Here is a 17,595-nt window from a genome sequence, read left to right as displayed (position 1 = left end):
TGGCTACAAGCTTATCCCTAATGCCTTTCACAGAGAAATGGAGTTGAAAGTAAAAGTAAAGTATCACAGCTCAAAATAAGAGGCAACACAGGAATAGTGGAAAACCATTTACCATGTAATGATCTCCTGTTCCCAGAAAGTTTCTGAGAGCCTATTAACAGCAGATTCACCATATACTTTCCAAAACAGGTACAGTTTTTAAAGATGAAAAAAATGCACTGTAATTTCATGGCTATTAGTTTTGTTTTGCTGTACCACATTAAACAGGAACAAATAAGGAAAAGGCAGAATGGATAAAAAGGTGAGGAGAACACCCAAGTCCAAAAGAAGGTAACAGACAGAACCTGTGATCAAATTTAGGCAAATCAGGCAATTGGTAAAAAAGACCTCCTCAAATCTGAAACATTTCCTAGTGAGTTATTTCATTAGTTTCACAACATATTATAGCCTTTGGGTTTTGTACTTGTAATACATCTTGATCAATATAAAATTTAGCTATACAAAGATGGATACAAAAGAACAAACCCTAAAATGTCTGTTTGCCTCCCAAGTTGCTCTATTCTAACTTCTACTGAAACTGAACTAAACAAGCTAAGCACTTTGAAAAAAGCAATACAACAGAAATTGCTATTTATTTATATTCATTATTGATTGTATGTTTAATTACATAGATGAGATAGATAAATATCTTATATATTTATTTATTGTTCCTCAGTTAGAAAAATGTAAATTTACACCTTTCTCTTGAAAACACTATTTGGATTGCATTAGAAAAGGACTGGCTTACTTTAAAAAAAAAAAAAAAAATCAATAATCCCACACCAAAACACAACAAACTCAACTTGCAAAGTATCCAGAGCTACTCTGCAAGAGCAAAATTCAGCAAACTCAAAAGCCAGAAGACACTACTTCACCTGTCTTCTAAAACCTTGATGGTGTCATGAAGTGCTTTTTGCTGTTCTCTGAGCTGTTGGTTCTTGGTATAGAACTCTTCAAGCCTCTCTGCATCCCTGAAAAGAAAAAGAGGAAGAATTAGTTCTAGCTTTAAATTGCAGTAATTACTTTTTCACTAGAGAATTTTCTCTGGCATGTTTCTTTCATATCCTTGGGAAATGTGATTATCATCAGCACAAATATTATGTTGAAGATACACGAAGCTAGTGTTTCTGATTAATAATAATTTGCAAATGACAGAGGAAAGATGCAGCTAGTTTTTAATTCATAATACAGGTGATCTTCTGTTATGTCTGATTTTTGTTCAGGTAAAAACTAGAATTAATGACAGTCAAGACATAAAAGCTAACAATGTTCAAGGAACAATCTCAGAGAACAAACTCAAACATTTCTTTTACACCTTACTGTGTTGTGGAGCTGCAGGGAATCTAACGGGAGCTCAATAAAAGTTAAGTGCCTGAATCTGTGTAACATGACAATGACTCATTTCTGAGCAGAAATTCCCAGTTCTTCTTTCTACCATGGAATCTTTTGTATATATCCATGAAAGCAGTTGTTTTCAGTGTGCCTGAGATGAATTATTTGTGGAAGTCATGAAATTGCCTCATGAAAAGCTGTTAGGCACACACACACCCCAGGAAATGAAAACATATTTGCTAACTTGATACAGTTCTTTTACACAAACAAACTTTTAAACTGGCACTATCCCTTGAACATATGTTTAGCCAACCACATTTTTATATTGCTGGCATTACAGTAGTTCAAGAAACTAGCAATCATAGGTTAATAAAGGGAATGGGGCAGCTGGAAGCTTCTACAGTGTACAATCACAAGCATATTTAAATATAGTCTTTAAATTTAAGTACAGATGCTTTATTTTTTGGTACTATCACACAGACCCACATAGGCCATTCCAACTGCATACTCAACCTATAAAACAGTTACATGCAAACAGCATGATGGACCATTTAAGGCTTGTACCTTAACTTGGGAAGCACAAAATGTTAAAATTCTCTTACTTCAGTTCACTAACCAAGTACAGCCAAGCCATGGCAATATTTGAAGTCTGACAAAAGCAGGTTGTATTTTCCTGATGTTTAGGACATTAAAAAATCCCTCCAACAAAAAACTAAAACCACAAAAAATCCCCTCATTTTTTCTGTTTATGCCACTCACAGTAAGCTTAAAATAACAAATTTAAAAATTGTTTCTAGTTAATTCTAAGTCATTCTATGGCACTAGGTCATTTGCAATAAATAAGTAAGACATTAATGTACACTAATACTACATGCCTTTCACCTAAACCCTGTAAAATGCCCCATGAAGACAGTAAAATGACAGAAGGAACTCGGCTCTTAGTTGAGTTTTCTTTCCTTAAAGTTCCAGTGCATCTGACAAACACGAAAGACGTCTTTGGCTATGAAGGCACTGCATAATGGCCAGTCTCTGACCTAGGGTTTACAAGTCATTAGTTCCAATGCTGGAGTGGGATACAAAATAAGGTGCTCATTGTCAGCTGATTACCAAGTTTGAAATACTAAACCCCAGGTATTCAGATGCAGCAAGGAGAACAAGACCTCCTATGTAACAGTACTGTATCCTCAATGTGGCAGCTGTAGACAGATTCCAACAAACAATGACTAACCTATTTGGTATTTGTTCAGTCACAGCACTGATAATATTTCTCATCTAGAAAACTGACTGATCAATTTAAGATTCCAGAACATGGAAGCAACTTATGATACAGCAGGCTAATATCAAAAGCAAGAGATAATTTCATCATTTCAGATTAAAAATGAGCAACTACTTAATTTATAAATTATATTTAAGAAATAACATACCTTGTAAAGAGCTCTGTACATCTTCAGACAAGTTTAGCTGAATTAATAAAGTAAGCAGAGTTTTTTTACACATCTAAAGGAAGAATCCATGAAACCTTAATTGATCTTACAAGAATTGCAGCTCATTAATGGGACTCTGACTCTCCTTTAACAAATTATATCATTAGGATGAGTACTTACAAGCATCTTTCCTTTTTCAACTTAGATATTTTCAGCTGTAAGCCTGAAAAGTGGAAAGAAGAAATTACACATTATAGAATTCTGATTTTAAAAAATGAGTGAGACAATACATTAACTCCCCATTTACTACTGTTATCTACAAAGAGACAAAAAAATGTCCCTAATCTAGAGAGAAAAAGGTTCCTTCTGGACTTTTTGAGTGTGTTCTACAGGATCTCGAAAACAAATATGGTCATTGTGATCTCCAGGAAATAAGTACTTCTTAAGCAAACACACAGATTTCCACTTACACAAGTAAACAAACACCTTTGTGAAACAACCACATATGAATAGCCAGCACTGTCAATATAGTTTCATTGACTATGCTCACAGAAGTAGCCTAAAATATGTTCTGTGTGCACATAAATTCATAATACAATACTGGAAATGAAGCATCTAATGACTGAACTGAGAAATGCTTTACAGTGTATATGCATAAAGGAAACATTAAAAATATGTGATTCAAGGCTTTAAAGCACAGAAGGACAAGATCCTTATTTGGAGATGCGCTACCATACTCTCTCAGTTAAAGCTTCCTTGGACTACCTGAAGGTGAATTGAAGAATGATATTTTATCTGTGGCCTTTCTCCCCCTAAGAGTTCCATGCTCCTAACTCTATATTCTTAGCAGAAGGAAAAAGGTTTTCAAAGACAACTGATGTTCTCAGCAGGAGTGGCCAGCTGACAGCCCAGGGGACAGAACACTGTCCAGTCAATCTGCTTGCAAGGTTTTGGGTACATTTGTACGTGCACAGAGACAAGAAGATATTTGTGCACAAAACAATTTAACAAGCAGGACACAGTGCTATTGAAACTTATGCGATATTACCCACACACAAGCTGGCCATTCCTATTCCAAATAAACAGAAATAATCAGACCTCCATGACAGAACAGCTTCTTAAGACAGAAATCCAAGAGAAATTTTCATATCACATCAGAAAATAACATCTCCTAGCACGGTTATTTTCTTCTAACTATGAAAGGCTGCTACCAACTTCAGGTTGAACATTAGGTGTCTTGTAAGCCCTCTTGCAAAAGCATTATGCATTTAGGATAGCAGGATAAACTTATAAAACCAGAACACTTGTAAGAAAACTTCGGACTATTTTGAATTTTAGCCTAAATACAGAGCTAATACTACATCTTACTATAGAAAATGTAGGTTAAGGCAACTAACAGACTATTTTTTCTCCACTACCACACTCAACTAGGAACAGCTCTAAGGGAAAAATTAATTGCTTGAGAAGGTTCACTCCTCAGGCCACTTAAAATGTCAAGCCAGCCACAGACTCAGTGAACCCATACTTGCTACAAGATGCCAGTGAGACAATGAGTTAAAAATGCAGACAGACTACTTAAAAAAATTCTTAGGAAATACAGCAAGATTTCTTTTATCTCCAAGTGTCCAGCACCTGTGAGAAGTTATGTTCTATCATGCAGATCAGCACAGAAAGAGGGTTTATTTTTTTAAGCAGTTGCTATTCATCAAGTCAATTAGGCATCTGCAATTAGAACCCCTATAAAGCTTGCTTTAAAGCTGCTCCACGCCCATCGGAAGGAATGAAGCTGCACAACAATGCATCTCCTGTATGAACAGGTAGTCTGTTCAGCAAGTATTTAGGATTGTAACTTTGGCAACCTGAGCAACCAATTGAAGAGGCAGGGCTCAAAAGGCCCAGTACTGTGCTACAGGTAACACTATCTCCCCTCTCACCTGAATTCAGGAGGAACTAAACTAGTTACTTAAAGGTTGCATTTTTTCTTAGTTCAAATGACTGCAATGAGAAGGCAGGAAACCAGCCTGTTACATTTATACAAGAGTCTTGAATTTCTACATCTGCTGTACTCTCTTCCTTTTGGTTTTCCAGAGCACTGAGAGTTTTTAAGCACGCTCATTTAAGGAGCTTTGCTTTTTCATATTTCCTTATTTAACATAGGGAGAACATAAAACTCTGTGGAACTCCACTATGTCCCTTCCCAACTCAATTTTGTCTTTTGCACAGTATTTTTATGGAATAGACAAGCTCTAGACTATATAATCTACATTATCTAAAGCTTGTAAGTGCATTGGTAAATGACACTTTACACCTATTAAAGCAACAGAGACCTTATTTAAACTATCATTAGGCAGATTAACTAAACTATGTTATGAAACTTGCTATTTGATTAGACTATATAGCTGTAATATTTCAATTAATGGCTATGATAATTTCTGTTCTGATGAATTTTCAAAAGCATTAAATGCACTTCCTTAAAGCTGACCATGCCTGAGAAGACCACAGAATCTTTATCACTGAAGATTTCTTGAAACAAGTTGGACAAGCTACTGTCAGCAATGACACAGACATAATCCTACCTCAAGGGTACAGAGATGGACTAGATGACCTCCTAAAATCCCTTCCAGCTTTGTTTTCTATAATTATTTACTTTTGAGGAACTTCCAGCCATTTCCTTTCCTACAGCAACCTGTCAATGAGATTGCTTTCCTCACAAGTGTCTCTCCTTCTATGACTACAGTTTTTTGTCCATTGATATCTTCTGCTTTTCAAGAGGTAAGCAATAACTAAAAAAATTAGACCATTCTTGTACATAAACACTGCTCACATCTCTACACTGATAGATATTTTTAGAGTTTTAGATTTAAATTAATCCTCAGAAACCATCTCAATCCATGTGCAGCAAGCATCTATATAATTATTTCAAGCAAGAGGTAAGAATTACTACCTGTAGAAATAAATCAGTTTACAAAAAGAATTATTAAATTCCTTTGAATCTTCTGGGCATTATGGAAGTATCCCACACATCGGAAATAAAAGCAAAGAGTTTTAATGACCATTATTTTGAGTTGTTGAGCACTTCTGAACTCCATGAAAAGTCAACTGACACTGATCATACCAAACATCTTTTGAAACTGGGATGTAGGTGTCCTACCCATTGTTTCATGATGAATTTAAGTTAATAGCTATTTTTGGCTGAAGAAGGCCCAAAATTTGGATCTTTTTGGAAGTGATCAGTTTAAAAGAACAAGAAGTTGGATTTCTTTACATAATGGTGAAAAATAACACCCTTTACAATATATTAATATCAAAATTCAATAAAATCCCTTTCAAGCTGCATGAGTTTAAAGTATTCTTCAGTCTACATTCTATAGAAATAACTCATACAGCATGTCTGACCATGTCAAGTTCATGTGTCACAAATTCTACTTTTCATGATTTTAAATAAGAATAATTCCACCATTTCAGTGTTCAGTACATTGTACATGAAAGAAGCTTTTTCAATAACTACTAACTTTCCCTTAATCCACCTTCTACCACCTTTAAAATAATTTTTGCTGACATTTAGATTGGAAACTCATGAGTCAATTTTAATTCTTATTTATAGACTTCAGAAACAAGCAAAGTCTAGGCAAGTCTGTGTTTGATGTTTCTAAAATATCTTCCAGTACCATTTTCTATAAGAGGATCCCCACCTTCTGAAAAAATTAACTATCCTTCGGGCATGTCTTTGATGTTATCATGGAAGACCTAATTTTACCTAACACAGTGTGGGACATACTGACAAAGGGCTAGGCATGAAAAAGACTGCCTGGTGGCAAAATTACCTGGCCACACCCTGTATGCATTCTAAAGAGTATCTTGCTTGCATAAAGAAAACCCAAACTTGAAAATCACGTGCTGCACACCCCAAGAAACTAGAGAAAGGGTCACTTAACATAAGTCTCTACATCAGAGCTTTTTGTTTGTTCAGTTTTTGTTGTTCAGACATGCCATAGATTGCCAGATCCCATCCTGTCAGTACTTCCGCGTTTATCTGTGGTTGACATCACACCCACTCCAAAAAGAACCATCAACAATTAAAGAAATAATAATTTAAAAAAATTAATTTTTTTGGTAGAATTGTAGCCCATATGTTAATGTAAAGAAATGCTACTGTCTGCTATAGTTTTTTTTCAGTTGCCATGCTGGTATATGCTTTTTGGTTGCTTGTTTGGTCTGCTTTCTTTTAATAGTCAATAACAAAGTGTCACAGCCTAGTGCTGCAAATAATTGAATCAAGACTTTCAGTAGGAGGCATGGAACATCTATTGATTATAAAACAATCTCCAAGAGTTTTTGAAACCAAGAAGTGATGGTATAACTGGGCCAAAATGGACAGACCTGAAACTGTTATGAGGCTGGTAGAAACAACCAAGGCCACTGAAATGCTCTGTGTAAAGACCCACTTGCTTAACTACAGCTCTTAAATCACAAAAACTCACCCACTTTTATTCCAGCCTAATATAAATACTATTTCATACATAAGGATAAACTCCTTAGAAGACACAGTCTAATACTGTTTTAATTCCATCCAAAAAGAATGGATCATGTGACTAGACTAGCAGAACAAAATGTTAACTTACATAATGTTTTTAGCAAAAAGCCCTTATGAATACTCCTTGTAAACCATATTATAATAACAATACACATACTGCAGTAATTCATCTTTTCTGAGTTACTGAAAAATGAACAGACACTAACAGCCAATCTGTAGTAAAATTGTTATTACAAGTCACACAATGTAAGAATAATTATATTATTAAAAGATTACAAAATTTGCTGAGAAAATTTAGAACACTAAAATCTGAAGAAATAATTTTCACTTCAGTAACATTAATCTGCAGTGTGATTTTGCACAAGTTAGGGGAAATAAACAATGCAAATAATTTTAATGTATCTGAAGCAACTAAAGCAAAAAGCAAAAGAAAAGAATCCATTGAATAACATGGTTTGGAAATTTCAATCACATTCCATTAAAAGTAAAGTAACACACAGATATTTTGTAGGCAAGCAGAGACTCCACATAACGTGTTACTTTTTCTTCACTGACCTAGCAAATAATTTATGTGTGTTGATAGTTTAATCCTGTTAAACCAGGCTTAGGTGGTCAATCTCTAAGGATCATTTGTAATCATCAGGTCCAACTTTCTGTATAACTGAAAACATTAAAAATCTATTTAGTTCCATGCAGAGTATTTGGTTCAAAGTTTTTCTGTGGTAACTGACAAACACCAACTTTAACTTGAAACCCAACCTTCAATGATTTACCTTGTACTTCTTTATCATGACATTCCTTCAGTTTGGACCACAGTTCTTTGAAGAAATCTCCTGTAGGTTCTGCAGAACTAGGGCTGCCACAGCTTCCTCCAGATGCATTCATCTTGCTTTTTCCTTCTCCCAGCGTCTTTGACTTGCAGAACTGGCTCACTCTCAAACTTTGTATTTTAAATTACATAGTTATGAAACTGTTTCTGAAGAGGGGTGTACGTCTGTAACAACAGAATGGAAACACTCACATTTGAATTTTTCAGAGCATAACTTGTAGCCATGGATGAAATGCAAAGTTTACTTTCTATCCTTGCTGAGGATATATATTTTTATACTTTCACGCTGACAGTCACCCTGAAAACTTGGACACTGCTAAGTATTTTGCTGCAGGCAATTACAAACTAACAGAATTTTCCTCCCCTTAAAAAGCTATCAACTTAAAATTAGATTAACCAACTTAAGAGTCTTTATTTTTTTCTTATCTAGAGTTATACCAAATTCCTGTTTTCCAAAAGTAAGCCATAGTGACAAATTTTGGCTGTCAGCAAAAGCATTTGTTTAAAGTTTTATCAGAGATGGATTTGTCTATATACATCCTTTATATAAACTTGGATTCAAATGACACGCTTTTGCAAAGAAAAGCTCACATCCCCTTGAAGTGTTCACAATTCTATATTAAAATTATTCCCATTCCCTGATGAAAAAAAGATAATAATTGAAGAGTAATAACAAAAATCTATAAATCTCCAAAACATTAATATTTGAGAAGAACAATTAAAGCCAACTAGCTCTGTCTTAGAAGCTTGACTGCCTACAAAATTTAGGATATTCTTATCCACAATTCTCACTTGTTTTGAAAGGTTTTTTACAGAGATGATGCCCTCAGGCAAACTACAGAGGAAGCATGGTACTCAGATCTGGCTCTGAGCCAAGGCTCAAGATTCAATTCTACTGGCACTGGTTGTCCAATACTGAAATACTCCTGTAATCCCTGTCCTTCAGTTCCCTCTGTGTGAAACTGGACATTCTAAGTTTTCCCCATTTTTATGCAGTCAGTTTTTAACAAACACCTCTGAACAGGGACTGTCATTACCAGATGGACATAACTATCTCTATGACCTTGTAATATAAAATGCAGTAAGGAAAAAAAAAAGCTAGATATTTTGTGCTATTCCTAAATTAGCAACTTGAGCAAGTAAACCATCATGCCTATACTGCCAAGTGGAAGAAACAATTTGCTCTCCAATTTTTGAGGTATAAGTTATAGTTCAGATGATACAAAGTCTATGATTAGTCAAGAAGCTGCATTTCCTATCTTGAAAACCTTCAAACAACTTAGAGTATATGAATGCAGCTACTGGTTTAGCTGGTCCCCCGGAGATTCACCACAGCAAAATGTTCAGTCCAGTGGTCAGTAACCAAGTGTAGGGCCTGGAGGCTTTGGTTCCACTCTCCTGTCTCATCTCTCTGTGCCATGTTTTAAGTCACTTTTTTTCATTCTGGCTGTCTTTACAATGGAGTAAAAATAATGGAACAAAATATTATTCTCAATAGAAACACTTGATCTGTACATTTTCTATAGTATAAGGATATTTAAATGTTACACTAATGAAGCCAGCTTTAACATTCACCTTCACGTGCTCTGTCCATAGCAAATTCAGTGCCTATTTCAGGATATGGCTTCATGTTAGCAAATGTTATCTTCAGAGAAATCCTTAATAGAAAAAATATTACCCTTTGAAATTAGCAATGCCTACAAGTCTTCAAGAAAAGTTGAACAGTGATTTGCTTGCATCTTTGCAGCTGAATGCTTCACTTTGTGTGCAGCCACATTCAGGACCAAGCTTTTTCTCTATCAAGCACTAGAGCAGTAAAAACAACACACTTGCTTTCACTTACTGTTTCAGATTTAAGTGTGTCAGATGACTCATCCCCATGGAAAAGCCACCTGACTCTAGATAATAAATGGTGTCCGTAGTATTTGTTTTGGGTTTTTTTTCCCCAAGATGACTTCAAGAAAAAAAATACACAAAACCCGCTCGAAGTTTTTGCTAATTATTAGTGCATCAAACGACTACAAATAGGGAAAAAAGAGCAAGGCATTTTCCCAAGCTTCATCTGCCTCAAGAGCCCAAAATGATACATTGCTTCCTGCAGGTGTTCAACCTCCCCTAAAACACAGGGCCCGCAAGTAGCGTTCAAGTCGAGCCTTTGACAGGCCTGGGCATCTGCACAGGTGTAAAAGTGATGGCTTAATCTCCAGCCCTAAGGAAGCGCTTTCCAGTCCTTACGGGGAAAAAACGCCAGACCTGGATGTACGGACACTTGCAGGCAGGGTCAGCACTGGAAGCTGCTCGGGGGTGGAAGCACAGTGCCAGCCCCTCTCCGCATGTCCTGCTTTGCTGCTATCCTGCCGACTGCCGCTTTCATAGAACCACCTAAAAGCGTCCATTTATTTCCCTCTTCTTCCACAACCCAACTCCCTCCGGCACCGTCAGGCTTTGGACGGCCTCACCAGTGATCTCCTCCAGGAATCCATCAGCACCGATAAACGCGCCGAGGCTGCTTATCGGTGTTGATACCATTCCCGGGGACACACCGCCCCTCCGGGATTCTGAGCAGCACACGGCGCCCTGACCCCCACCGGCTGCTCCTACAGACTCAACTCTCCTGCACTTCCCGGCGGTGAACTTTGCTCTTCTTTCCCTCTTCCACGAACACCGCACAGAAAACTCACTCGATAGACACGCCGGGATGCTCCGCAGGGAAATCCTGCCATGACCAACACCTGGGAGCTTCCCGCCAGGCTTGGGTCACACCCCGCAGCCGGGACGCCAGGGGAGCGGTATGGCATGTCCCACACGCCGCTTCTCCCGAGCGGCGGGAGCCTCCCAAATGGAGAGAACGGGGCTCCCTCAGACAGGCGGGGCAGTGCCTGAGGAGCGCCCGGCGGGGTCCCGGGGCCAGAGGGGCTGCGGCGGGCCCGTGCCGGGGGCGGAGCGCGGGCGGCGCGCTCGCGGTCGCTCCCCGGCGGAAGATGAGGAGAGCACGAGCCGTTACCTGGTTGGCTCCCGGCGGCTCCGCGCGCCAGCGGCGGGAAAAAAGGAAAAACCGCAGCGAGCGCCTTCCCCGCCTGGGAAGGCGGGGTCGCGGGCAGCTCTCGCGAGGCTTCCGCGCTGCTCTCGCGAGAGAGGGGAGCGTGAGGCTCTGAGTCCCCCGGGCCGGGCGGTCGCCGGGGAGTTCGGGTGGCGGGGGTGACACAGTGACAGGGTCACAGGATTAGCTGGGTTGGAAAAGACCACTGAGGTCATCGAGTCCAGCCTTTGACCAAACACCACTGTGTCAATTAGACCATGACACTGAGTGCAACATCCAGTCTTTCCGTATCACCTCCAGAGAGGGTGGCTACCACCTCCCTGGGCAGTCCATTCCAATGTCTGTTCACCCTTTCTGTGAAGAAACTCTTCCTAATGTCCAACCTAAGCCACCTCTGGAGCAACCTGAGGCCACTTCTTTTTGTCCTGTCACTTGTTGCCAGGGAGAAAAGGTTGACCCTCTCCTGGCTGCACCCTCTATCCTGGTGGTTGTAGGGACTGATAAGGTCTCATCTGAGCCTCCTTCAGGCTAAACAGCCACAGTTCCCTCAGCAGCTCCTCATGGGACTTGTGTTCCAGACCCTTTACCAGCTTTGCTGCCCTTCTCCGGATGGGCTCCAGCACCTCAATGTCCTTCCTGTACTGAGGGGCCCAAGCCTCATTGGCCTTACCAGTGCCAAGTACGGGATCCTGCTGGCCACACTATTTCTGACACAGGCCAGGATGCCATCGGCCTTCTTGGCCACCTGGGCACACTACTGGCTCATGTTTGTCACCAGGTGTTGTCTCAAAACACCTCCTCTGGCCAAGTACTTGGGGTTTCCACAGAGGGCTGCCAGAGGAAGGCCAAGGGGACAAGCCAGGCCCTAGCTGGTGCCACAGTTCAGTGTCACAGCAGGCACAGAACACTCTGGAAAATCAAGGGTGTGAGCTGGAGCCTGCATTGAAACAAATGCTGCCCCTGCCTTCCTGAAAGAAGGAAGGCAGGGGCAGCATTTGGTTTAGATGTAAAAAGGATCATTGGGGTGTACAACTGTGCCAGAAGTGGCCTTGCCTTTAAGACTATGCTGTTAAATCTGTCTCTGCCCCAGGATTCGTATTCTGGTTGCTGGGGCTTGCACACAGAAGTATGTGGGGCCGCTTCCCCCCCCCACCCTCTAGATCTTAACAGTTTCCATGGCTTGTCATTTTACTGTACAACAGAGCAGCTTAGGCATATTTTTGTGGTTTATGTGAGTATGGGAGCCAGTAGGCACATTTAATTAGTACAGTATAAGGCTGCTGAACTTTTTTGTTTCTTCTCAATGTAATATTTTTCCCAAATTGCAGATCAATGTTCCTTCATTCATTGGGACCAGCCCTGCTGTCTGCAATGAGATAATAAACCTCTTGATTTTTGGTAGTTCTTAGTGATGAAATGGAAACAAAACAGAGTTTTTCACTGTTACTATTCTGCCTTCATGTGGTTCCACTGGATCGTTTTGGTATGTATAGGAACCCATTCAGAGACAGTTTGGTGGCATGACTAGGAGACATAATAGTGATCAGTTTGGAAGGGACAGTGCTGCAAACATATACTTTCTATGTTGTTAATAGCAATATTTAAAAATTTAAGTGTTCAGGTATTTAATAAATTGTTACTAGCTGTTCCATCTAATTCTTTTTACATTACTCAGATCACTCAGGTCTCAAGAAAACATAAATAAGGAACTACAGCATAAATAAAACTGTATCTAAAATACTATTTCAACATTTTTGAGGTATTTTGAAATACTGTCAGACAGGAGATGACACACGATTCAAGCTTTAATTCTGTTGTTCCCCATTGTTGAAAATATTCTTGGTTTCCCATCAAGTGCATACCACGAGTTCTGAAGTATTTTGAAAAAATCATGTACTTAACTTTTCTGCTCATTCCTCATCATTGTTTAACCACTTATTTTTTTACTTTAATAAAAGGAACATGTTGTTCAGGAGCTCAGCAACAGATACTTATTGTAAGATCAAATTGTAAGTTTGATCCATTATCAGATCACTGGACATATGGTAGAATTAAATTAGCTAGGTGTTTTGGAGGAAGCTGTCATGTCATAATAGGTTGTGATAGACTCTCCAGTCTTTCTAAATAAATAATTCTTGTTGGCAGCTTTTCATTCTACTTTTGAAGCTTCTGTAATCTAAAAGTTTGTGATGTAGACAAGCAATCGTTTCCTCATGTTAAGAGAAACAAATGTCTTAAATCTATGCACAGATCTGATAAAACAGCAATAAAATAGCCCTCTTGCTGATTGATCAGATATTTTACCATAAACTGTACCTTTCTTGCTATTTATAGGAAGCACTCTGGCAAATAATTGTGTCACCCCTTTTATTTCCCAGTAAACTCTGAGCTGTTTGTTTTCATATTCTCTCATGTTGATCTTTACAGCAATATAAATCCACTGGCTTCTACAGTGTTATCCTTATCTATTCCACAGTAAGTGAAAACGGATTAACGTTAACGGTTGAACTTTACTTTTATCTCCCTTCCAGATTTATTTGATTTTATGTACTCCATAATCACATAGCTGGCCACTGAATAGATTCCTGGCTCATTGAATGTGCTAGAAAACTACTGGAGAGTCTGATATTCCACATTCACACACTGGGTGTCTTGAGATGACTAGTCTAACTGGAACTGCATCTCATTCACCTCGTAAGAGTATAAACACACACACCTAGACAATAAAACTGTGGGAAAAATGCTTCACCGTTGCTGCGCTTGAACAGATATGAAACTTCCTGTGGTGCCATGGCTTGTGTCCAGATTTCAAAATAACCCTTTCTGTGGCACATTGAACTAGGTGACAGAACACTTAACCATGAGCAATTCTGCAAAGAGGGAATTTATTGTCCTAGCCCATTTCAGACTTGGATGGTCTGAAATGTTTAATCCTATAATAGTAGTTGGAGCTGTCAATTTTCAGTTACAGTTTAGTGGCAATGCCTTTCTTCTTGATGACTGGACTATTTACTAGCAAATCAGCTAATAACTGAAGCTCTTTTGTATGAGTACTGCAATGTTGCAGCACAGATAAAATAAAAAATAGCCTTTAATTCACAGACACCCCCCTGCCTTTTTGAGGGGTAGTACAGAGGCTGCATCAGGGTTTCTAGCCACTCAGGTAGCAGCAGATGACGTAGTTCACTGCATATGCATACAGAATAGGGCTAAAAGATATTAGCAGAAAGCTTAATTTTTTTTGTTTCTATTACTTTAAATTTAAATGTAAAGATTAAAACCAGATTTGAATTACAATGGGAATCCAATTTAAATATTTTATTTGCTTTATGCACAAATGTAACTATTTCATTCTTTGCATATAAATTTGTGTGTATAAAATAAATATGTATATTGTGTGTGGATAAAATAAAATAGTGAGGCCTTTATGTATTTGCATCACATTTAATGGATCACACATACATATACATGGCCAGTGTGTTTGCAGCCTTCTCAACTTGCAGATCTGCAACTGAAGGATAAATATATTGTTGAATTCTCTGGTCATGTTCATTTAATGCACTTTATGTTGCAATTGCTAATAAAGACATCAAAGGAGCCCAACTTCAGATGCAGCAAATAAGAGTATGTGGCACAGCTGCTACCTAAATGAAATTTGAACTGGAAGTGTTGGAACTGGAACTGCTCTGAGTAGCATGATTTCTTACAGCTGGGAAGACAGACAACAGACACCACCACTGCTGTCTGGCACAGGTGGTTGCTTTCTCTGGAAAAATAGGGAGGAGCCACTCCATCACCCCACTAGTTGAATTTGATTCTTCTCAAGCTGTTTGCGTAGCCACATTTGAAACTGAGCCAAGATCAAATTTCCTGATGCCAGTAACACTGTTCATTTTAAGGAGCCCTCTTCCTTGAAGTGAGTTCACTGCTCCTCATCTATAGTCAGAAAGTGCCAGGGCTTACTCAACTCAAACTTTCAGGTCTCTTAGGAAGACTGGATGGAAGGGGAAAAAACCAAAAAGGCAATGTGAGGGATGCTGTTGCAGGACCCCAGTGCAGTGTTCCTGGTCTTCAGGCTCTAAGCAGCAGCACCTATTTGTGTTAGCTTCATGTGGAAATGTTTTGCTCATACTGATGTTACTCAGGGTAACGTGACCAGTTTGAGTAGTTATGCATATTTATCTCAGCTTTGGAAGGCTGAAGTAAAAGTGAAGAGATCTGTGCAAAAAAAATCATGCCACCTACCTTTTACTGTAGTAAACAACATGAATTGAGGGATAGAAAAGAAACAACATATAGGAAGTAATATTTTGCTTACCATTTGGGAAAAAGAAATTCCCAAACAACAGCCCCTGCACTTCCAGCCCCCTAAAAAAAAAAAAAAAGGAAGCTGAGGAAAACCCAAATAAAACAGAACACATAAACTGGGTGGGGGATGGCAAACAGCATTTTGAAAAAGTGGTTTATTAAGTTTGAATTTTAAATATATTCAACATGTTCTGTGTTAAAATTCCATAGCTTTAGAAATCAATGCTCTCTTGTAGCATTTTAGAGGCTCTACAGAGAGTTCTTACGCAAACCATATAGCACAGCCAGCGGTAATTTTTCTTTGGAGAATGGTTTATCCCTTAGCAAGTTTTCGTTATGCATTTGATAGCAGAATCAACTGAGAAGATAAGAAAATGGAACTTTTTTTCCTGATGAGTATTATCAGCCTCTGTGAGACTATAAAATTTTCCAATGTTCTTTTCTGCTTTTCTACACTTTGAAGAAAAAATTTTACACACACATACAGTGCTGCTAATGAGAAAGTGATTTCAAGTCATTGATTTTTTAAGAGGCTCAAGAGGCCTTTTTCTTGGCACTCTACAAAAGAATAATATTAATTTTAGCATCAGCCTGGAAATAGCTGGCAGTAAACATAATTGAAGCTTCCTGTTGTGTGACTACCATAAAATCTTACATAATCCAGTACAGATATTTTGTATCTAGTGGTTTGTATCCACTGATTCCGATATGGGATTTTTTCTCATCACAAAAGAGAATGGTAATTGTTTTGCTTAAAGTTAGACAAAATCAAGAATTCCTGGGAGACTTAAGTAGCTATGTGAGGGTTTTTAAAAAAGTAGCTACACAGATGCTGAGAAGATTCACAGTTACTTAAGTTAAAGAGTTATTTTGTCCTAACAGGCATGACAAAACCTGTCTTCATTCCTTTCTATTCAGCTCAGCAAGTAGTTCTGTGCCCCAGTAGTTAATCAGTTACCAGATTCCACAGCTTTTGTTTTCACACTGTTTAATTTTTCTTATTTGACACAGAACCTGTGAATGGATTCAGCTGCAGATACAGGTACAACTTTCAGGTCAGCCTACCCTTTATGACTAGTACTGCTTTTTATTGCCATTACCACCACCGTTACTCATTCTAAACAGGTAAATTTCTAATAAGTATGTAGAAAGAAAGCAGTAAGTATGACAAGTGATTTTCCCATCTTACCATGGAACAGGTAAATCTAGGCTTAAGTAGCTCACTCTATAAAATTGAACTATTAAAAAATTTAGTCTGACAAGAATTAGTAACCACACATCTTACTGTAATGGCAGTATGCCTTCTCGCAACACTGCTGTTATGTGACAGGGATTATAAAAATGCTGTATAAAAGAGAAGCGGTATAAGCAATACTTAAGTGAACTGCTCAAAATACCAAGTCATTGACTGTGGAGTTTCTGTCTCTCACTGCTATGCTAGTGTCTCTGCAGTAAATACCCTGCAGACAGCAGATGATGTCGAGCTGCACATAGAAAGCTCAAACAGCTGCAATTACCAAAATTCTGTCAAGCAGTGCTGTAGAGACTGGCATTACTCAGACACATTAAGGAAATAGACACTATACCACTTCAAGCATCAGAGAAATTTTTTGCTTAAGGTTATCTTAAAATAATTTTAAAGAAAGATTTTCAAAACTCACCCTTCTGTTTGAATTGTGAAAAGTTCTGTTCTTGGTCGGGGTGATAAATATTTACTATTGACTTCCCCTCCAGCTATAAACCTCAAGTGTAAGTGAGATGAGGAAGCCACTGTGGACCACACTAGAGAATGCCGAGAGGAGATCTGCTGCACCTAAGATATATACAATGTGCAATGGATAACCTAATATGCCTTTCATTTAACTGGCTGGGCAGGTTTCTGCATTCTGGAGAGCATGGAATCATACCAGAATTTGTTGGCATAACAGGCCCGTCAGACCGGTTCCCGGGGCACCCAGGAACCTGCCCAACCAGTCTGCATCAAAGGCCAGCCCAACATGCTGCAGCTCAGCTCGGCTGGGGAGGCTTCTCCACCGCGAATTATTCACGCCTCTGTCAACTCCCAACATTCTACTCTGAGAGAATGATG

General features: G+C 38.8%; 1 protein-coding gene across 5 annotated transcripts in view; it reads right to left on the bottom strand.

The window, feature by feature from the left end:
* The window catches only part of RBBP8 (RB binding protein 8, endonuclease), a 40,024-nt gene extending 22,685 nt beyond the window's left edge, over nt 1-17,339 (bottom strand). The window contains exons 1-5 of one of the 5 annotated variants that reach the window (XM_059859209.1): nt 17,168-17,339; nt 15,517-15,566; nt 8,103-8,323; nt 2,976-3,018; nt 915-1,010 (exon numbers count right to left, since the gene is read on the bottom strand). In XM_059859209.1, the coding sequence (XP_059715192.1) occupies nt 915-1,010; nt 2,976-3,018; nt 8,103-8,214 (251 nt within the window). In that variant the 5' untranslated portion in view covers nt 8,215-8,323; nt 15,517-15,566; nt 17,168-17,339. Of the gene's footprint in view, nt 1-914; nt 1,011-2,975; nt 3,019-8,102; nt 8,324-10,839; nt 11,100-11,162; nt 11,254-15,516; nt 15,567-17,167 lie in introns of those variants that run through there. The other 4 variants (XM_059859242.1, XM_059859226.1, XM_059859232.1 and 1 more) reach the window with 4 other exon arrangements.
* Nucleotides 17,340-17,595: the final 256 nt, after the last annotated feature.

The sequence above is a fragment of the Haemorhous mexicanus genome, chromosome 1 (genome assembly GCF_027477595.1).
Source record: "Haemorhous mexicanus isolate bHaeMex1 chromosome 1, bHaeMex1.pri, whole genome shotgun sequence".
Lineage (NCBI taxonomy): Eukaryota > Metazoa > Chordata > Aves > Passeriformes > Fringillidae > Haemorhous > Haemorhous mexicanus.
Note: the sequence above shows the minus strand (reverse complement) of the source record. Positions and strands in the feature narration are given on the sequence as shown.